At 35.7% G+C, this 23,601-nt stretch overlaps 1 protein-coding gene across 2 annotated transcripts in view; it reads right to left on the bottom strand.

Annotated features, from left to right (window-relative positions):
• Positions 1 to 23,601, bottom strand: part of LOC309590531 (BEN domain-containing protein 5) — a gene marked incomplete at both ends in the record, with an annotated part of 962,813 nt that overhangs the window by 710,209 nt on the left and 229,003 nt on the right. For both annotated transcript variants that reach the window (XM_082311814.1, XM_082311813.1), the window contains one exon: positions 6,108 to 6,202. In XM_082311814.1, coding sequence (XP_082167940.1) covers positions 6,108 to 6,202 — 95 coding nt within the window. The remainder of the gene's footprint in view (positions 1 to 6,107; positions 6,203 to 23,601) is intronic.

Here is a 23,601-nt window from a genome sequence, read left to right as displayed (position 1 = left end):
CCAGTCTGGTGATCCTATGCAGAGTTGTACTAGCACAAGGGAGGGAGCAGCTCTGAGGAGCCAGATCTGCACCTGGCAAAGACTGCATCAACACACACCTGCAGCATGGGAAATATTTCTGAACCTCCAAAAGCATTCTCATCAGATCCCTCAGGAACCACACATTACATTATAAAACTGGCAAAGTAACAAACTTCCGAGAGTAACCGAGAGTAGCCAAAGTTCTAAAATAGGCCAAGGAAGGAATCAGGTAATGATAACAGTTTGTTCATCTTCTTTACCTAAATTCAGGTGATGTTATCACTAACCCTACCCTGCTATATATTTTATAGTAAGCAATTCTAGTCTTTCATATTAGCAAGCTCTATATATATATAGTGCTTTTTTCTCAAACTGTCTCACCACAAATGACAGCTCATTTCACAAACAGCTTATCTTATGGCTAAAGATATATAAATACATACTAAAAATGCTGCTGAAAGTCTCTGAATGTATAATGCAGCCTGGTAGACATGGTAGTGATTGTAGCACTGCAGTGTAGACACAAACGTTAAAGAAACTTGGCAAGAATCAACACATTTTAGCTACTCAAAATTCAGATTTTCTCAGTCTTGTCCCCTTCGGATGAATGGAACATATGGGAGTATTGTTCACAAAACTTGCATTGCTTTTCTCGATGTCTACCAAAATTCCTCATCATGACAATATTTACCAAGATACGTATAGATTCAAATTTGAATTAATTACCTAGAAGTTTTTCTGTACTCCCAGGTTTACTGGAAAAGAAACACACTTCAGAAGCAATGTGTTGTGAGTATTTAACAGTAGATGTTATACCAACAGAGGTAGTGGAGTTCTTGCTGGGGAAGGCAGCTATCCAGTTAAAAGCCATCAGTGCTGAGTGAGATAAAAGACAGGGAAGAAAGTAGCTGCTTTGCCAAGAAGCAGTTTGAAATCTGACATTATAAACAAAACACATGTAAATCTAGACATAAATCCTCTCTCATATGCTGAAGGCTCCATAATATTTTAGCTAGCATTATTACTTACAAACAAACAATTCCTGAAATACAGCATTACAACTGCAGAACAGCCTTTAACCTTGTGTTCATCCACTCAAGAACCATGTTATTTATTATCCTTTATCCCTTAATTATGGGGACTTCACCTACTGCTCTCTGCTCATTTGAAATGCAGAATAAAATACAATGGATGTCTGAAGACTTAACAGGTGTCAACCAGATATTTGCCAGCTACCGCTACTATTCTACTGGGAGGAGTTGCTGTTCTATAAATACTAATTAGAGTTTTGCACATGATCTTGCTGAAATACCTAAGGTGATGAGTGGCCAGTTGTTACTTTTAAAAGATTAGCACAATTTGAAAAACTAATGTCCCCAATGAGGCAATGCTCACACTTAATAATCAAGAGTTATAGCTGTTCTCTGCCCAAAGGGAATATTTGCTCACTTCATCATTTGGAAAATCTGCTGCCTCTTGAACAACTCACTCTTCTATTTCACTTTGAGAAACTTGTAAAACTTCATGCAATCGATATAATAGTACAGTATATGTACTTAAATGGTCTTCCACTGCTATGCCCATGTGTTGGTTTTGGCTGGGATAGAGTTAATTTTCTTCATAGTAGCTAGTATGGGGATATGTTTCGGATTTGTGCTGGCAACAGTGCTGATATCACAAGGATGTTTTTGTTACTGCTGAGCAGTGCTGACACAGAGTCAAGGCCTTTTCTGCTTCTCACACCCCACCTGCAAGTAGGCTGGGGGTGCACAAGAAGTTGAGAAGGGACAGCTGACCCCAACTGACCAGAGGGATATCCCATACCATATGATGTCATGATGGCGTTTGTCTTCCCAAGTAACTGTTAGGTGTGATGGAGCCCTGCTTTCCTGGAGATGGCTGAACACTTGCCTGTCGATGGGAAGTAGTAAATGAATTCCTTGTTGTGCTTTGTTTGCATGTGCAGTTTAGCTTTACCTGTCAAACTGCCTTTATCTCAAACCACGAGTTTTCTCACTTTTGCTCTTCTGATTCTCTCCCCCATCCCACTGGTGCGGGAGTGAGCGAGAGGCTGTGTGGTGCTTAGTTGCCAGCTGGGGTTAAACCACAACAGTGCACATGGAAGGCTTTATGAATACCTTCCAAGGACAGAGCTTTTAGTGTGAAATCATGATTAAGAAACTGCAACAAAATTAGGTTGCACTTAAATGAAGCAGCAAGGAGAAAGAAGATTACAGTAGAAATTGCATCAGCATAGCAAAAATTTAATTTCCTCAAATCCATCTCCCCTCAAATTCTTCACCTCCACAAATGAGAAAAAGAAAAAAGACCCAGTCAAAACAGAACAGGTCTCTATTATAGTAATTGAGTTTTTTATATTTGTAGTAGTCATTACTGAGAAAAAACATCAGTTTTCTAAAATCTTGGTGTAATACTTCTGAAGAACCAGCTAATTTTAAGCAAAAATGCTAAGTGATCAAATGCAACACATTCCACTGGCTTGAAATAAAATCTTCAGTTTCCTCTTGTCCAGTTTGCTATGAAGTGCAACTGATGTAACATGATGTGACACAATGCTGCATTTCTACGTATGAGCTGCAATTCATTGCAGTGAAATTTGACTGATGCAACTGACAGAACCCCATACTATTTAGTGTCAACATAGCACATCCACAAAAAATGCAGAAAAAATGGGTAGAGGGACTCAGAAGTTAACCTACTCAGTTCTTTTTCATTTTGCTCTATCCCTCTGGGAAAGAATATTCAGTAAATCCATTACCACGTATGGGGAAAATAGATATCATTTAAATCAGAATTTATTTTTCTGGTTATTTATTTTTTAAAAAATAATCTTTTTCTTTAGCATGAAATCTGTTTTTTCCTTATCCTTCAGCATACTGCTTCCTCTTTTTAAGTAGCTCATTACTGGAAATGTTTGGCCTTACTTCAGAAGAGAAGAATATGTCAACATCGGAACATCTGTGTCCACATAGAGTGCTTTGATGACAGTAATATACTCCATTTACATCAGTAACACTGAGCTGAACCTTGATGCTGACTGCATTTAAAGATCTTACCCCACAGGGCAAGAGAATACAGGTCAAAAACATTGATCTGTGTTTGACACACTCTCTACTTCAAGAGCAGTTGGCAGTGATTTGTTCCAGCGTCAAGAATCAAACTCACAAAATGTTGCAAAGCTCGGAGCCATGTTCGCGTAACCACATTCAAAACAAACATTAAAATTCACAGTCTCTGGAGGCCAATCTACTTTTGATATGCATGCTTTTGCGAGCAATATGGTCAGATTCTATCCTGAATACAGTGGGAACTTTCTCGTTTAAATTTCATTTCTCATTTAAATCAAAAGGGCAAAACTTGGGCTTGAATATCTGTTATTAAGAGGAGCAATGTATCTACATCTCTCAAAAGCAAAAAGGAAAATAGACACTTTATCACCCTAAAACTCTAACCTAATTTTATAAAAAAGGGAGTGGAATACTGATGTGTGACAGAGCATTGCTTCTATCAGTGTGGCCAGAGGAAGTTGGGAGAATTTCAGTATGGATCACATATTGAAGGAACAGGCACAGTGTGGCAAAAGCAGGCATGCACAAAAATGATGTGTTCCTCAAATATTTAGTACAGAAGAGCTCAGAGATGAAGGACTGAGCTCTGCTACAGAATATTTGCAGACCTTGGTTTCTGGTAATCTTCTTCCTTTTAACTTGATTTTAAAACCTTCTGTGTTTCTTCAACTTTTTGTAATTAATCTATCATTTTCTAATTTAATTACATTTTATTCACTAACCTGCTATGCTGTCTTAAATCTTAATATAAGGTGGAGAGTTCCAATAGTCTCCTTCCACGATTCTGAATCCTGAGTACCCTCGTGTAAACCTCAGCACTTTTGTAGCATTGAATGATTCAGTATTGCTAACTAGACTAACATACACAAAGCATCAAACAGGATGAAATTGATGCAGCTGGATATTGCGCTCTTTGTGTTGAAGGACCACAACTAACTGTATGCTGCATTAGCAAGTGCAAGTACTAGTAAATCTTATTTCAGCAAACAGAGAAAGAGAAAATTTTGTTTACAGGTTTCACTAGAGTGCCATGGAAACAGATACAGAGGTAATTGTAAAAGGCATAATCCAAATGGAAGACAGCCCTAATAGAAAGCACGTATCCAAAAAAACTATATGTGTTTTCCCACTTGGAAAACACATGCATAACTCCTATTAACTTCAAGACAGAAAATTATACTGAGTAGACCCCAATATCGCTAAGGTCCCTGATAACAGTATGAATTGATGTGCACCTTCAAAGTACAGCAAGATGTTTTCATACACAGACTATTAGAAAAAAAATAAAAATACCTTAATAGGATAATGATCTTTTTAAAGAAAAAAAATTACAGCTAGAATTTCTGAAACAGGATTAAAGTATGGTAGTAGCCCTGTACAAGGAAGCTGCTCAGCACCTGCTGCCTACACTGTGCCTGGCTCCAGGCAATGTTATTCATTCCTCACTTTCATGGGAGCAAAATACATCCCCTAAAAATATAAAACACAAAAATAAATAGATCTCCAGGGAAATGGAAGAGAAATCTGTTTTAAAAATAGTGAAGGAGCCTATATGTTCTAGAAAAAGCTCATTTTGCATTGTTTTGTAAGATTTACACTTTAATTTGAAACCAAAGTAAGGCATAAAATTTGTGTGAAAGCAATATCTGATTTATAGATAAACTTAACACACAATATACATAGCTGCAAATACCAGACCCCAGTGAGAGAAGGAAAAGGTTTTGAAATATGATTAGAGCATGCTTGGTAAATGTGGCCCTGAAATGCCCCAAAAGATTTTTCTGAAGTTAAATAGTAAACACAATTAACATGACTTTTGCTACAAAAACAGTAAGCACAATAGATTTTTTTAAATTAATTTTCAATTTATGTGAAAATTTAATTTTTGTATGCCCCTATTGAGCTGGAATTGACTCCATCCACTAACTGTATTCTGAGACAGCTCTTCTGTCCATATGACCTTACCATCTAGATAAAATACAAATATAGCCATTGTGTTGGTCTATGAAGAGAAAGCCGTACAATAACAATGATCTTATGACCACCGAAAGTTAACACCTTGTGGGTGGAAATTTTGTGACAATTGAAGTATTTAAGAAAAGTACATTTATAAGGCTCAGATAATGTGCAGATTGAACAAATGTATTATTAATTAACCAATAAAAAGAAGCAGCTGTAAAGGCTTACAAGAATACATTACTATACACACCTAACCTCACTACCCTTATTCAAACAAGTCTCCTAGCTAAAGGCAAATCACATAATTCTTGGGAGTCTTGCATGCATTAAGACTCATTAGATTTACATATTATTATTCACAGTAGACATTTCATTACATTTTCTTTGAGAAAATGTACCATCTATGTGAGTATTCACGTGTTTCATATGGGCATACCTTTCTGTGTTGTATATATTGTGTAGCTTACAACAAGGTTGTTTGGCTTTCTTGTGTTTTAGATAAAACAGGCCAGAGACTACTCATTCACATGAGGTCAACTCCCATGGCAGAGCTCACATTCTTCCACTAAAATCTGATCTTCCCAAAACAGGGAGAAGAAATCAGAACAGCCTTTTGGAACCAGTCCAGGCCCAGTCCATCTCCCATATTGCTTGCAAGCTTTGTTGGGGAGACTGCTAGCTGATACAGACCAAAACTGGGCCAGGGACTGTCCTAACAGTTGGACGGTGAGGATGTCCCTGAAAAATAATTTGGCCCAAGCCCTGACTGGTCAGTTTGCTTGAGCAGACATCACTTCAGTCATGCTACTTGAAACAAGGCCCTACAACACACCATCACAGCAAGGCTGGAAGGGGCCTCCAGAGTTCATACTGTCCATCTGCTCCAAAAAGAACCTGTCCTCACAACACTGCTTTTGCATCAAAGTTCTCTCCTACTTTTACCAAAAGGTGCACCTGAGCCATAAAGTTTTTGCCACAAGAAAGTGCCAAGTAAAACACCTTTATCTCATTAAGCAAGTCTTTAAAAGGATAACTTACCATTTTGGTCTGCTTGTGGATTTCACCATCGGAGCCATCCCATCTCTATAGAGGCTTTTTGTTTTGCTGAAGTTGACAACATTGAAAATTACTCTCTAGGGAAAAAAAAAAAAAAGAAAAGAGTTAAAATTAAGAAAGAGTTTATATGTGCATATACCAGCTGCATAAAAATATACACAGAAAATATATGGAATACATGTGTATCTTATGAATTATTGTTATTCTCCATAGTTCTCAGATAATGGATATCCTGCCTGTTCCTGGTATTTTAATAGTCCATGTTGTTTTACACGGCAGTGATATACATGGAATGTACGTTTTGAATTTAGTATACTGATTTTTCAGTATGTATCCTAGACATACAAAGAAATAGGTTACTCAGAGCTGAAAACAGAAAATCAAGTCCAGTTTTCTGCAGTTTGAGAGGCTGGTGGAAAGCTGGGACACAGAGTAGCAGTCCTCATTAAAAGCTTCCAACTGCTTCATCTTTTAAAGCTTCTTAGTTGTTTTTTCAACCTGCTTAGGCCTCACAGAGCAGCAGAAAAAAATAAAGATTTCTAATTTTTTTTCCCCCAAAGAAAGGAATATTTCTCTTCACTTCCCTTGGCAAAAGGAAGAATTTTCCTCTGCAAAAACCATACAGGATACCTGCACAGTACAAACTGCACATAGCCATCATTCATTTGAATATGGTAGAGAAGAAGAAAAGAGTCCAACTCTGATCTTAGTTTATACTACTAACTTTGGGAAAACTGTAGCTGATATCTAACAGTTCAAAGGAAGAATAAAATCTAGATCTTTACAGGTAATGGACTGATACTGAAAGTAAATTCATGCTGGGGGAAGAAAAGAGAAAGCAGAGACAAAAACCTCCTTCGTTACCATCTGTCTGCTGTAAGTCATTTTATGCAAAATTACTTATCCTGTTTCTGTTAAGAAAGTCTAGGCTGGATCTAGCTCATCTCATGCAGAACATTTACTTTTCAAATGTTAAATCCAGAATGCCTGGTTTCTCTTACTCTTTTGATACCCAACATTAATGCACACAGAAAAACCGAAGTATGAAGACTAAACTAATTTTGATATAATGTTCCAGGCTATACTAATATATTCCATTTGTACCTCTCTCTTTAAATTTATTTTCCACAGGTATTAGTGAAGACAGACCACTAAAAATGATATTTGCCCCTAGGTATTCACACGCTTGTTTTTAGAATAAACTATTGTAATGTTTACACTCTTAAATAATGGTTCATGAGAAGTCTGAGAATTAAATGGCCACTGTTTGAAACAATTTTGACTGAAGCAATAAGATCAATTAAGCTTTCTTATGTAAAATTTTGCAAAAACAAATCTGGATCTTCCAGGCAGTCTGCTCAGACAGCAGTGAATTATAACATTAAAGTGAAAGCAATCAGCAGTGGGACACTGACGACAGGAGCCAGGCACATTTACATTTATATGTGGGGCAGGTAGAAATCCAGGTAAACTATATAGCCCTAATTAAGTACCTCTGTACTCATGAAAAATTAAGAAATTTTTTTTGAGGTGAGGTAGTGCTGAAGATTTTGTAAATGGAAGCACAAGTTGCTATGTATGCAAACTCAGCAAATTAGTCAAACAAAATCTAAGAATAACCTCTAGGTTTTACTGGAACTGACTCAAAAAACTAGTGAGTTAAGAAAAACACTTTCTTAATGATGATAATTCCATTTTGTACCAGCGTTAATGAGCAAACTACATATCCCTGTACATGAGTTTTCATGTATTTTGTCTGTTGCAGCATTCTGAGATTTTCTAATGGTCATGAGATGAGCTTATTTTTATAACTCTTGATGAAAGCATGCACTTAATTTACAAAATGTTGTATTTGTAATTTTAAGTATTTAAGATATTGCTTATCTGATTAAATATCCATCTTGGGATGTCTCTAGTTATTTTCCATCTTCTTACGTTTACAAAGTATGGTTCTAAGTTAGATAATGATAGTTAGGTCTCTATATATTCCATACTCTACATGGAAGCATCTTCCTGTATTAAAATGCTGAGTTTTTCCTCTGTTACTTAACTCTGTTCATATTTGTGAAAACAAATTAAGTTGCAACAAATTGGTTTGTTAATCTTGATGTTTGCATGGAGTGAATGAAACAAACAAGATCTCCAAACCAATTGCCTTAAACTTTGGATGCAATCATGCCACTGTTGGAAAGAGAAAGTTGCTAATTTTGTTACATACTGACTCAGAGCAGACAGCTGGTAGAGAATGTTCTTATTCCAATCAAGCTTATTTTGTATAATGAGTTGGGCAAATGTACACAACTGGGTAAGCAATGTATATAAAAACAAAAATATGCAGCTCATTTAACAAAACACTGCAGATTATAACATTTCAACCACTCATGTTCACCGCAGAGTAAGCAGTTAGCAATGCATGCCGTTCTCTCAGCATGGTATACAGTTAGATTGGCAGAACCAAAAATTTAACAGCACAGAACAGAACTCTATCAACATACACCAGTGAAGTAATAAAGTACACAAACCGAAGCACTCAAATAAGCAGCTGAACTCAGTCAAGTATTCCTGGTGATAGTTAAAGTAGTCCATGCAGCTCAGTCAGTGAAGTGTGCAAAAATGTAATGACTACAGTATATACACCTTAGCTGGAAAAATATGCAGCTTGCTCAATAAGGTATGCAAACATCTTTGAACTGAATGCTATAATAAAAAGACTGTGATACAGCAGTCAAACATTTGCTGAACAAAGCTAATTTTAAGTCTAATTTTTGTCTATACTGACATTCTTTAACACACCGGTTATAAACTGTAAAGAGCAACAGGACTAGATATACACTATGCACATTAAAACACTATTTCCTAAGAAAATTATCATTATTCTGTATGTTTTTATGAATTATAGAAATGTTCAGTGGCATTTAATGAGCAATATAATTTAGATACTCAACTATGAAAAAAAACTGGCATTCTTTTTTTTTAAAGAAATATCAAGTTAAGAAAATAAAACTATATGAAATGTACTTACAAATTCCCTAGAAATTGCTCTGGTCTCCAGAGCATCAATCCAGAGAAAAATGGGAGAAACCTTTACAATGAAAATACTTGTATTCATTTTGGAGGGTATGAATACCACTAAAAGAAGCAATATTCAAACTGATGCTGTACCAGAAATTATAATTGTGTGATTTTGCTTCAGTTATGATACATTTTCAATCCAATGCATTATTCTGACAAACTGATCTGCATCTTCTGGGTAGGTTGAAGAGACACAGTGCAGAAAAGCCCCTCCAGACACCACCAAGTAAAACCATACTATCTGGGGGGGTGCATCAGGATGCATTGTGGCTTCACAGCGTCAGGGAAGACCACTGCTGCAGTCTCAGGCCCTGTGCATGGACTGCCAGATCTGAGACAGATGCTGGAGAACATGAGACAAGGCAGGTATGTTCTGCCTACTGAGAGAAGAAGGAAGATGTCCTTTTTCCATAATGTGTGCAGTAAGTATGCATTTGGAGGTATCTTGCTGCTAAAACCATTAAGACAGAAAAGTGAGGAAAGGCTTGGTCCTGCCTTTAGCCTTAAAATTTACTGATTGCATCTGCTTTTCCCAATAGTCCTTTGCAAACATATTTCACGAATTAAAAACATAATCAGGTGTTAAGGGTTGTTCAGTGTTTTTAGCATGAGCAAGATAAAGATGAACGTTGAACATAAGGGGAAAAGATGGCTGAAATATGTCACACATTTTATCTTATTACCAGAAGTTTGCAGTCTCCTGACCGGGGCTGGAAGGAGCTGCTAGTTTATGCAGGGCAAGCACACATCAGGGTGGTTTTGGATTGAAGCTGAAGGAATTGAGCGTGGATGGTCATATTGGACATCGTATTCTACAGGGTGAACTGTGATCTCTTAAACATTTATTGTTCACCCACGTTCTGGCAGGTTTTCCATCTGAACCTACCAACTGAAGCAGATATCCAAAAGAAAAGTCACACATTTTCCAAAGGTTAAGTGCTTTCCCCCAGGATAAGGACACACTAGGTCCCTTCAAAAAGACTGCCAGGTTTATTTTGCATGGTTTTCCCTAGCTGACTTCTCAGGAATAGCTGAGCTGCTTTGGCTGACATTAAAAGAAAAAAAAAACAAACAAACCAAAGAACACCACAAAATTCCGCCTGAGGCAGACACCTGGCACAGAAAATTTTGTGTCAAATCATTACAAGTATGAGAAGTTAAAACTAACTGAAAATAGGGTTTGCAGTAGGAAGTGTCAGGCATTCTTAATATTGATGTAACATACACATTAAATATTAACAATTATATAATATGTTTAATAGTAATAGCATAATAATGTCAATTCAGTGGACAATGCTGCATGCTACAAGTATGACACAAACTTCACTATGAGCTGCCAAATACATGGGGACCAGTTGTTTGAAGTCAGGCAGGAACAATGTCATCATTTAACCAGCCAAAATAAGAGAACTGGGCACTAAGTAGTAATACTAAGACCTTTCATCTTAAATTAAGTCTAAGCTCTTGTGCTCTGAATCAGCATTAAAGATCCAAAGGTCCTGGATACCATGGGGCTTTGTTTCGCTTTCACTGCTTGGTGTCTTGATTTCCTCTCCTGCTGATTCATTAGATCTAACAGTGTTTTGTGGATTCCTGAAACCTGCAGCTTTTTGTGAGCTGAGTTCTTGCCTTTGACAAGAATCATGGTTGTCCATTCCTTCCTTCCTTCTTTTTTTTAAAAATCCTTTCTCTTTCTTTTATAAATGTAAGATTTCATCCCTTTAAAGGGCAGATCCACTTTAGAATCACATTCCATTAAAAAAAAAAAAACAAACACACAAAGAAAAGAAAAATGAACTCTTCAAGCCAACTCCATGACTTATGAGATTTTGAGTCACAATTTCTGAATGTGAGAAACCAGCAATGTGGGATTGCTGCCTTCTCACAAAAAAAAAGGGCTGCATTTCTGTATTTTTGTCAGAAGGGCTCTGGGATCTTTCCTGACAAAGCACCTTATACAAAGCCATACAAAAATAAATTATACTGGAGTGACTTCAAAATGGAGAGGGAAAATAGTGTCTCCTGCAATTGTTATCAATGTTGAAGAACACAAATAATATAATGGTCAGGTCTGTGCAAAATCCCCAATGAAAACTTAACAAATCTCATATTTCTGACCTTTTAAAATTTAAATCATTCATTACCGCTAACATTTTAAAATAACCCATACTTTCTTTTTCCCTTTGTATGAACACATTCTTTCAAATGGAAAAGTTTTTAGTATTGATAGCATTTAACTTTTTTCTCTTCAGCTAAGGAGTTTACAAGGCCTGCTTATGCTCAGGAGGGGAAAATAAATACTCACCTACTGAGGGAGGATGTTAGGGACCATCCAGAGCTCCACCAGACTCGCTAATCAGTTGCACCTGTGTCTTGTTAACTAGAAATTGTCAAATCCTTACAAGGTAACAAAGTCTTAGGAAAGTGATGCATAAAATGGTCTCAGATTGTGAATTATAGGATTTTTTCCCTTGGAAGAGCTCTTCATTTAGTTACATAAAAGAGAGAAATGCTAAAGTCTGGGATGATACAAAGAAAGAGCAACATTAAAATAAGACTCAAAGGATTTTAATACAGTAAGACCTCTGATATACTACTATGCTAACTATAAAATGAGCTTAGCATTTATCATAGTATTTGTCTGTGTATTTGAGATATTCTTGGTGTTCATGATAGCCCAGCACCCATAAGCTGTATTAGTGTTTTTCAGTTAGTGGGGAGTAACTATATCTTAATGACAAAAAATACTTTTAAAAATAATTACTAATTTAGGCATTTGCCCTGCTTATCTGTCCTTTCTGGCAGTTCTTTCTTTGTCTCCAAACTAATACGCTTAAGCACAGACACAGAGGAGATGTAACACCTGTGTAAGGCAGTGTTTCGCATTTGGAATTTCACTGTCAACATTGGTGTTATCTCACTTAGGTCTAGGGTGGGGGGATACTGTGGAGAAGGCCATCTTCTAGCAGAAAGCTTTCAAATGGATCTACAGAGGCGTTGCTATTCCATGTTTAGTGTCATGATGGGGACTGACCACTAATCTGGCTTCTGTGCATGATCTGTTGGACTTAAACATTGTGAGGGCAAGAGTAACTCCAAGTTTTCCCATTCAGCCTTTCTTGGAAAAATGGCAAATTTGTTATGCAACACCCTCCCTTGCCAACAGAAGTCAACTTGCTGTTAAAGTTTTTACTTTTCATCTGAACATCAATAGTCCGAAACTTTCAACTGAAAACTCAAAAATGTCCATTTAGAAAGCTAACAGTGGTGTAATTAGACCAACTCACATTCCTTGCTCCCTTGGGCCAAAATCTCCAATAGAATTGCAAATCTGTCACAAGACATATATTGTATTGTGTTGATTCATTAAAAAGAAAATAGTAAGGGTCCTGACAAGGCATATAACCAGGCTACAGAAGTATTTAAAACAGATTTGAAGCTGAAAACTTGTTGCCAAACTTTTTCCATTCCTTGTAGCAAAAGGTCAAAATAGTTGAAAAAAAAAAAAAAAAAGCATCTTTATTTACTCACTTCCGGAAAAAAAGGTACTTTAATTTTCTATGTTTTCATATATACACAGTCTTTGGCAAAACAGCCACTTCTAGTTACATTGCTAGGAAATTGCAGAGCTACAGGAATATGTGAGCAAATTTTTATTTGATGTTTGACAGGATGTCTGAGCCCTGTTGGTCTTGTCATTGACTTTCTCCGCATACATGGGTAATATTTTCAGGAATCAGTTGAAATATAAAATAAGGGAACAGTGCATAGTCTTTCACTGAGACTTTCTCAACTAGCTAAATTATTTCCTAATATATTGCATGCCATGTTACAGCCATTGCCAGATGACATTTGAAGTAGAGTCATGTATTAAACTCTTTCTACATAATTACAGAAGCTATCCATGTTTAGGTTCTATATTCTTTTCAATCAATATTATGGCTGCAGGTGGATAGTAACAGCTGGCTGTTCTGGAACGTGTTAGAAAGATTTGCTGATATCTTACATCCCTCAAGAGGAAGCAGCTGAAAAGACTTAAGTTTTCCTTTTCCTAATGGAAATTATTTAGCCAGTGAGAAGAAATGCTGCAAAGTTTGGTAGGATTTAAAATAGTAGGATATAGTAATATTCTTAGTGGTTCAAAAAGATAATGCTATTAACTAAATGTTTTCTGATCCAAATCTTATTCATAGTATAGGGCCCACAGGAGGCTCAAAACAATGAGATCAATCTGGAAAAAAGGAAAAGGGCCAGGAAAAGTCACCATATCATGGTTATAGGGAACCACTGTAAAAAAAAAAGCTCGTGTTTATGAGCACTGGCATAAGGTGTGCCACTAAAGACCAGAGAATGAAGTGGCAATCGCTGACTAAATTCATGTGGGAGTGTTCTGCTCACCCGTTCCTTCTTCTCTATAAAGCCTACTTTTTTGGGCCCTCCATAAAGTGCAACAGTCAGCCTATGATCCAGAATCAAAGCCTCCCTTACCAACAAGAGATACACTTACCAACAAACATTAGATGTTTATGATGGGTACCAAAGTGATGTACAGCCATAATTATTCAAGCTTAAAGCATGCAGGTGGAGTGCTGAAAACTGACACTCTCACAGAAATACTGCAAGACAGTAGGTGAGAGTGGTACTAACAATGAGAGAGGGGCAGTGATATTTGTATGGATCATGATTTTGCTCACCCCTTGAAAACACAGAAGGTAATAATCACAAATAAATAGCATGCAAACACAAAGGCAGCAATCCATCTGATACCCAGGCTGGAAGATGAGAACGAAAAAGCCTTTTCGAGTGTAGATCCTTGTGAGAAGTAAAAGGAAGATAAAGAAAGCCCTGTTAAGGGAGAGATTTGGATGAAGCTTTTCCAGCAATTGTTTACTTTGGATTTTTGCAGCTGGCATTTTTCACAGTTAAAAGCTATTGTTTGTCTGGAGCTTGTGGGAAAAACCTGTGGGGGAAAAGTAGGAGATGATAACACATAGAAAGAAAAACAGGATATATGGGAGAGCTCAACACCAGCACCAATATATTTGTCTCAGTATTCTCTGATGGCTCGCAAAAACAAAGACATTTTGATGTGTGCAACCCCTAGTTATTGCTGCCAGCGGTCTTCGTTATGTTACTGGGATCATAGCATTGCAAACGTATAAAAAGTCTCTATTTACTTCTCCAGTAACTAAGCACAGATGGGCTTTGTGTCTAGGTTATTCATGGAGGTCCTTGGTTTTCTCTTCTTTTTAATTCAAGTGTTTTGGTTGCTATTACAGTGAAACCTTTGAACCTTCTATGTTCTTCCATGCATAGTTCTGAATAGTAATGGAATAAAGGTTTCCCCATATTGTGTAGTTCCCTTATATTTAGACAGTATTGGAATTGGATCCTTACCGGAGTAGCTGCAGTGCTGATGAAAAAAACATCCAAAAAAAGTTTTCGTGGAAAAATATGAACTATATGTTATCAATTTCATGAAACTAAAAGGATATTGTTATAGCATGTACCTTCTTGTTTTCTTCTGCAGAATTAATAATCCCTTCTATTTTTAATGCCGAGTTAAAATACTTCTTTTCTGCTCTTTCTAGCTGATTTCTTTTGCAATACTGCAACATCCATACAATTTACCAATTTCTATAAGAAAATGTAATCAATATGTTACTGTACATTGGAATCTTAACATTGACAACCAGTAGCTTGTGGTATTGATTTGAAAAAAACTGCTTATGATTTCTACAGTACCTCAGCATTATTTCTTGTATTTTCAGTTTTCACTACCTTGAATTCTACTCCAAGTGTCCATCTCATGTACTAACAGACTATTCAAAGTTTTGTGCTTCAAAAGAAAACCCAAGGGTAAGTAGAAGGAAATCTGACCTTGTTCCTGCTATTTTCATGTACCTGTCTATTTGACATTTAGAATAAGATCTCAGAACTGCCTTAACCAACCATAATAGTAAGGGGATATATGAATTGTCCTCACAGCTTTGCAAATCCCATTCTGAAGCTGAAATGCTGAATGTTAGATTTAAATTATGATCTCTGTCTGTTCACAAAGGTGATTCGCAGTGTGCCAATAAACATATTTTGGCAGCGTCATGAACAGAACAGCTAAACAAAAGAATTGGGAGGATTTCAACATGAAAGTTAAGTGTCTTAAAGCAATGTGCCTTGTGCTGCATTTCTGTAACACAGGTGTCATTCCTCCCTGGCACTAACCCCAACTTCAGGGGGAAAAAAAAAAACAGTGATAATGCATCATTACTGGGGAATGCAGTATAACTGCAGTCCAGCCAGTCAGGTCCTTTTGTTTTCAAATGCCATAGGTAAAACATCTTGTCCTGAATGAGCTTTAAACATGGATAAAAGAACATTCATATTCAGAAAAGCTCTCAAACACATAAATATTTAGCCTCATTTTTAAGTGTTCCTAGAGACTTAAAGTTAAGCAAACATTCACACTTCCTCCATGAATAAGGGTGGATTTCTGAATCAGGATTTAAGACAGTCTAGCAATATGGGAAAAAGATGACGGATTTGCCAAAATCCCATAGGCACAATTTATCCTTAGCAACTGATCACTGTAGATTGGAAGTGACGTTTCTGCAGCTTTGGGATGCAGGAATATTTTTATTACTGTTACACAGCAACTTTAAGTGTAATATTGTTTTGTTAGTTTATGTAAATCAATCTGAAATGCAGTATGAATAAAAGGAATTTGAAAATGGATCGCTCATCTTTATTGGCTTTGAAGTACTGTGTATATAGTACTTTGCTGAAACTATTATATAAAGTTATAAGAAACATTGCTCTGATACTGACCAAGTCTCAGCACAAATTCTGGTAATTTTCCACCAAAAATGAGTCTCCTAAAAGAGATAAATATGGTACAGTGCTGAACATTTCTAAAGAATTCATATCATATATGACCAAAGCCCCTTTCAATATCTTACATATTTGATTTTACTTCAGCTCTCTTCCAAAAGCTAGTGTAGAAATCTGCTTCAAAGTGCTCTCTTGGTAGAGAAAACATATCTCTAAATGGTTGCTTATTCTTCTGCAAAGCAACAATAATAGCAGACTACAGCTGTGAGGCTACTATGAATGCTCTGCGCATTTTAACAGGTAAATTCTGCACTCTTTAATAAGCCGGTTTGACGGAATACTCAAAGTTGCTAAAAACCCTTCTGGGGAAATGTGAAAGTTGATAACATTGCTTCATAACACAGTATTTTAATGCAACATCTCAATATTAACCATAATGTTGCAAAAGATCTTTCACACGTTATGTTGTTCAATTTTTTCCTGTTGGAAAAGAATCAAGAGCTTTTTTTGGAAACAATATGTAAATATAATTCCTGTCAGATTTCCTAGAATTTTAAAATTGTAACAGCAGCAGATACAGATTATTAGCAAAAAAAATTGTGACCCAAGATACGAGATATTTCTCAGTTCCCCTACTAAGTAATTCCAGCTGATCACCTTTAGTTTTCAAGTGTATCATTTAAAATCTAAGCATACCTTCCCGAAACACTAATGCAGTTTACACTTTTTTTTTGAACTGCAATGCATATGACAAGTCTTCCTTTGATTTTACTTAAATCTATAGTTATCACATCATGAACACTGCTCTGAGAGCCAGCCTATAACCATGTATCACAAAGTGAAAAGTCTGCAAAAACTGCTTTGGTGGCCAAGCCTGCAGAGAGGGAGGAACCCACTTATCACAAGGGAGGCAGGAAAATATGAACAAAAAGAAGTGTATGCAGTGGCATGAGCAGAAGACTTCCAACAAATAAAAAATACTAATGTGAGCTTCAAAAATAACAAGGAGTTTCCCACAAAATTGGGCCAGTGCTCTGTCAACAAAACACAAATACCCATTATATGGGAAAATGCTTTTCCGTGCTCCTTACACACTCGACACTGAATTCAACAGGAATTTTAGATATTCCAGGAATGAAGACTTAAGCTGTAAATGTGACTGTGAGAAATAAAATGGTGATTCAGATTTGGGGTGTCAGCTGCAAGAGGAGCACACAGTGTGTCTCAAGAGGGTAAAATACACGGATTAGCACTGCCCTAGTTCTGGTTCATTAAGGATTTCCTTGGCATAAATCAAAGCAATCTAAATAGTACGCTCTCATCCCAGCTGCTAAGATCCCCAGAGCAGAAAAGCTGAGTCATTCGCTCTCTGTGATAGTACCAATTACAAACTTGGCCACCAAAGACTCCCCAAAATGGGGACCTTCTTTCCTCAGGTGACAGTTACAGCACAACACATAGAACCTGTCCACACGACAAACTCAGATCAATAGCTGTAGATAAATAATCCATTCACATCAAGTGGCACTTGTGCTTTCTTTATGTATAAAGGCAGTTTAATAGTATTGTAAGATTATTTGTCTATACCATGGCAACTTTTATGAACGACTGACATAAAAATGTGACGAGGAAGATTTTTCCCTACTAAAAAACGCCTGTCTTCCAAAAATGTATGGCAGTCAGGTACCCTCTTTTGGAGAGAACAATTCCTTTTCTCACATTGTTCCTCACAGCTCATGTTTTAAGACTTTTTTTCCTTAAGTAATTGACTGAAAAAAGCATGCCTATAGGAAAAAAAAAAACAGCCTTGCAGAGTAGATTAAAATTTTGTCCAAGTTTGTAACTCTATTACCCTAACCATAAACCAGATTACACGATATTTTACTAGAACACTGACAATTCTAAAACTTATTAAAAATATGAACAAATCAATAAAGATAAAGCTGAATTATACATATAAGGAACATTTTCTTTATTGAACAATTCTTATAGATCGTTTTGAAAAAACATTGTTCTAGGCATTTGCTTGGATGATCTTATTGCTAAGTTTTAATGTGATAACTATAGTAGTTTTGCATTATGTCCTTACCAACAGCAAACAAGCAGAAAAATTGAAAGACATTCAGATATAAACATATATGAAGACTTCTGTAAATAGCTTCAGGGTTTTAATCACATTAACAGCACATTTATTATTGAAAAAACTCTGCTAAAATGCAGCTGGGAAAAGGAAATGTGTCTTATTACAAACATAACCACTGGTAACAATGCTGAATTACTGTAGTTACTTACTTGAGCTGAGAAGACTTGTGTTACTTATTAGAATTGGTAAAAAATTATGATCATTTGTATCTGCATGAAATGTAAACCTGAGAAATGGTCTGGTAAATCTAAAAGATCTGTTTCAATGTTTATAAAAGTATTGTCTTTGCAGTTCATAGATTTCTGTATATAAATACAAGATTAGCAGAGTTAATTATAGTTCAAAAACCAGGGCAGCTCTTGTCCCAAGAATTCAGTATTGCTGACCACAAACGGCTTTTAAGATTGATTTTAATCTTGATAGATGTCTAAGTGAGCCAAAATGGTTCTTTCAGCACCAGAATGTCCTATGGCAGACTTCATTGTATTGTATGTACATGATTTTCCCAAAGAAATATACCATTGCATATACAGATTTTTCTTATGAAAAAGCCAGGGCAAATCAGTTCTCTTTGCTTCTTTCACCCCTGTGACGACCTCTCACAATAAGAATTGTCAGTACCTTATTTATAATGGCAGATCTCAGGTTTAATTCTGGCAGCTTTTGATCTCTCGGTGGCCCAAAAGCTTTCAAATACAGAAAAATCTGATGCTTTTTTGGCATCCTGCAGTGTGCCTAAACCTCAAAAGCAAGTTCTAGTCCCAGAAGTGAATTACTGAAGCAGTGTAAACAAAACACAAACGTCACAAAATGATGAATATCTCAAACAAAATATCTTTGTCAGACAGATGACAACTTCAGATCACTTGAAAAGCATTTGTAGAAACTCTGCAATTTGCAAACAAACTTCTGTTTTACAACCTAAAACTAAAAGGTACATGAAAATAATGAATTATTAAAACCTCAAATATTCTTTTTCGACATCCATATAAAAATTCAATTACATCCATTCTTTTAAACATTTAGTCCCTGTAAAAAAAATTTCTGCATGTTTTTGCATCACAGAAATGCATATAACTACCTAGTTACAACATAACTGTCAGTAAATAGGATACAAGAGCTTCATTGAAAACTGTCTTCAATGAAGCTCTCATATCTGGTTTATTGAAAAAGAACAGAATAATTGAGAGGCAAAGTATTTGATATAATTTCAAAGAAATAACTTTTGATGAGTATGTGACAATGACAATTATTTTATCCCTAGAAACCTCTTCTTGGATAGACTATATTGATTAGGTAAGATCTCTAGATAAATGCAGAATACAATTGTCCTAAATTTCAAATGGGAGAGTGTCCAGCTTTTTTCTCTATTAATATGTTTTTCTTTAACTCTTAGCAAAGTTTAAGGTTTTTTTCTTTCTTGCAGTGAGGGGAATGGAAGGGAGAGAGGAGGGAGAGGGAAGGGACCACACTAGGCTACATAAGGTGGTGTGGTTTTGTTTTTAATTTTAGCACCAAGATACAATAAAACTGGCTTGCCAATTTTCAGTTTTATGTCTCTCAGTGATGCTTTAAGGTTGCAGTGGATGCCATAAAATTCTAGATCTATGCCTCAGTCTATTAGGCGTCATACATTACTTGTTTTAAGCAAACTGGAAAAGGGAATAAAATGTTGTAGACTAGTAGGCTTGACACTGTAACCTTTTTATATAACTACATTAACATAAAGATAGTTGCTATAATATCATTACTGGGATTCAAGGCACTTTGACAATGTCTGTTCCTTATGCCAATATATAGTGGAGTTAAATTAGCAATGAAGCACTGTACTAGTAACATATCCATTAATCAAAAAAAAAAAAAAAAAAAGGCACAACAGAAATGTGAGAATACATTTGGAAACTATTCAAAGAGATTGGAGAATGACAGCAGAGGATTTGCCAGACTAATCAAATTCCTTGTTCCTAACCTTTAAATACCTGCGTGTACATTACAAGGCCCCATTCTGACTAAATCTGTGCTGTTAGGTTTACAAATAAACCTGCTAAACCTTTTGCATTATTGATCAGTGATGGCATGCTTAGCTCACATGTCCTATTTACATTCCATTGCTTTTACACTTCTAAGATATAACGTGTCTTTTACAAAACAAGAGCTCTTTCCATTTAAACCCTGCAGTTTGTGTTCTTCGTGCATTTTAATGGTTGTAAGCAATTTAGAAGGTTAGTCTTTGAATAGTAGATAAAACTGGCAATATTTATTGGTAAATAAATGTCTAATTATCATAATTTAGGAACATTTCCAATATCATGTTTTTTCTAAATAAATAGCCGGAAAATTCTCTCCTTTGTATACCAATGCTACTTAAATACAATCTATGTAACAACTTACATAATTCTAATGTTACAATGAAGAGATTTTGCACCTATTCTAAACACAATGCAAAAATGTTTTAATTTTTAAAAAAGTGGGAGGGATTCAAAGATAGTAATTTTATTCCCATGTTCTGCACAGAGACAGAGTTTGTTCAGTAACAAACCGATTCCACCATTCCAAGGATGGTAAGAGTAGCTAGTACAGCACCAAAGAAAAATTGAGATGCCATGAGCCAGGTCTTGAAAAATTTCTGTATCAAGACACATTACAAACAATTCTGATTCCTTACGCCTGCTTATGACTGTCTGGAGCAAGAGGATGCAAAGATCAAATCCTCTTTAATATTAGGTGTGATTCAAACCCACACACTTCCTTATCAGAATCATATTATCTTGTAAAGTGCTCAAAAAGATCTAGGGAGAAAGTTTTAAAACAGTTCCCCACTTTCCAAATCTGCTCAGAGCATTCATACTACAAGGCAGTTTAAACATCAGTGTTTCTGAAATCAGAAAAGGAAAATCATCAGCCACTTCAAGCAGGTCCTACTTTGACATCAGAAAGTCAATTCACTCAGCTTAGCAGCATTCAATTCTCAACAACATTTTGTTCTGGGTCTCTGTCAAGTTATTCTAGGCTGTGAAATTGTCAGGAATGATGGATGACTATCAGCCTTCTGCTATCTTCTTTCCTTCTCCTTAGAGATTTGTGGCTGCTGACTGCAAAGCAAATTCCTCTTTTCTTTTTTTACACAACATACCAAATGAACAACAGTAATTATGAGAAAGCCTACACTACAATTATTTTAGCACTTAACTTTGTATTGACATCTGTAAGAGACAGAGCTCTCTAGATTGATTAGCAATGATATAGCTTCCTGCCTTTTACTAATATTGCTGCAGTCATCCTTTACATGCAATTTGCTCAAAAAACCACAGTTTTTCTCTCTTAATATTTTAAATTATAAATTGAACTAATTACAGAAAATTTCTAGTACTTTATGAATATAGCATATTATTATTGTACCAGTGTTTCAAACTGTATAGTACTTGTAACATAATCAAAACTGACACAAGAGAATAATTTAAGGATATTAAATGGGATTTTGTTGGGGAAGATGTTAAAGCTGCATTATTGTTCCAGATTTAAATCCTTACTTGAACAAATCCTGTTTGACCAGCCAGTTGCAGCCCTGGTATATATAGGGGAAAATTTTACTGAAAGCAGCATTAAACCTATTTACATATTGACAGAATTTGATAGCAAGTATTTAAACCATTTAGTAAAACTAAGTACAGGAAGAAACATCTGGTCTGGAAAAAAAAACAATTTAGGGAGGAAAAATGCAATAGTGAGAGAAAATAAACTGGGACATCCTTCAACCCCATGCCAATTATAATCCAGTCTCTCATATTCCTATTGTATTCAACATAACTGCAAAATTTATCACAAACAATTCTCTAGCAATAACACTACATTAATTAATCTCTGTTACTCTCAGCCACATAGCTGTTCTTTTCAATTAGACATCATATCTGCTCAGCTCGGTACACAGGGCTACATCAACACAGCTAAATGAAAGTCTATTCCATCTCAGACAGTATGGTCAATCCTGAAAAATATAGATTCAGTAACCCCAAGGAAATCATTATCAGATATTATCATAATTGCCATTAACATTAAATTCAAACAAAACCAAAACAACTCCACTTTCCAAAAATCTTAAGTAGATCATAAACATTTTTCCCCTAACCCATTAGTATACCCCGGCCAGACAAAAGACTTACATTTACCAGGAGATTTTCTTGATCACGTTAGATACACGTGAGGTGGAAATAAATGTTTCTCCCTCACAAGTTCCTATTAAGAAGCAGGAAACATTTGTACTTATTGTGGTTTAGAATTTACAAAAGATGAAAGTGGATGCATTTAAATGGGGTCATATTAACACAGAGATTTCCTCGTTGACCTTTTTTCCGTTAAATGCACTTCTTATGTCAAGTAGTTATGTTCTGTTTCTTTTAAATAGAAAGTGTTTAACTCACTAGACATTTAATACAGATTTTGCTGGGGTTATTAACTAATTTGCTATTGTCTCAGCATTCTCTTGTTTCCCTCAGGTTTACTAATGTATAATCATTTTATTCTGGAATAAATCCAAAGGAAAAGAAATAAACTACAGAAAAATAGAAAATCTTGTTTTCTAGAAAAACAAAATCTGGGCTATAACAACAAAATTCAGCTCAGTGCCTTTGCATGACATTCTGCTACAACCACTGGATTTGTCAGAATATTTTGAAAGTCCTATCATTTGATATGTATTTTTATTTATATGAAAAGTAAGCTGTCCGCTGTACTGAAGTACTCATCAGGAAAACAGGAATGGTTTCAGCTGGTATCAACATTAATTTACTTTCATGCTTCGACCTGTTGTGACAGAATTCTGTCATATCACTTACAAAGGGATTAATAAGTGTTTAAGCTGCATGGTTCACTCTCACAAAAAATACCAAAAGGTCAGTTTAATTTTTATGAACTTCAACGTATAAAAGATTACCTCTCTTAGATTTATAAAAAAAAAAACAGCACCTTTTATCTGTGAGCAAAACATGCTTTTCAACACAACATTTGCACACAGGGATTTGACCACTTTAATGGTGAAAAATACTCTTGTACACCAACAGTAATATTCACTGTATAGAAAAATTTGACAGAAAAAAAATGGAGCTCAGCATGAATCAAGGCTGCAGAACTTGGCCCTAAATAAAATTGCTCCCACCTTAGTAAAAAAAAATTACTTTCAAAACATCAGGTCAACACCAGGTCAAAGACTATCAAGTTATTTAATCTAGAGATCTGTAATATATGAAGTCAAATTTTATATTGAAGGTAGCTAATCATTGGGACTGTATTATCATAATTAATCCTTAATCAGATAAATTAACTCACTGGTATGTTCAAAAAAATTTCAATCTTTTTCTGCAGTAGAAAAATGAATATAACCTCTCCTAGGAAATGTCCTAAATGTCTCCCTCAAAAAGTCATTAGCTGGAATCTGCA

This window comes from Platalea leucorodia (genome assembly GCF_965183815.1).
Source record: "Platalea leucorodia genome assembly, chromosome: 5".
Classification (NCBI taxonomy): Eukaryota; Metazoa; Chordata; class Aves; order Pelecaniformes; family Threskiornithidae; genus Platalea; species Platalea leucorodia.
This window is presented reverse-complemented; position numbering and strand designations above follow the sequence as displayed.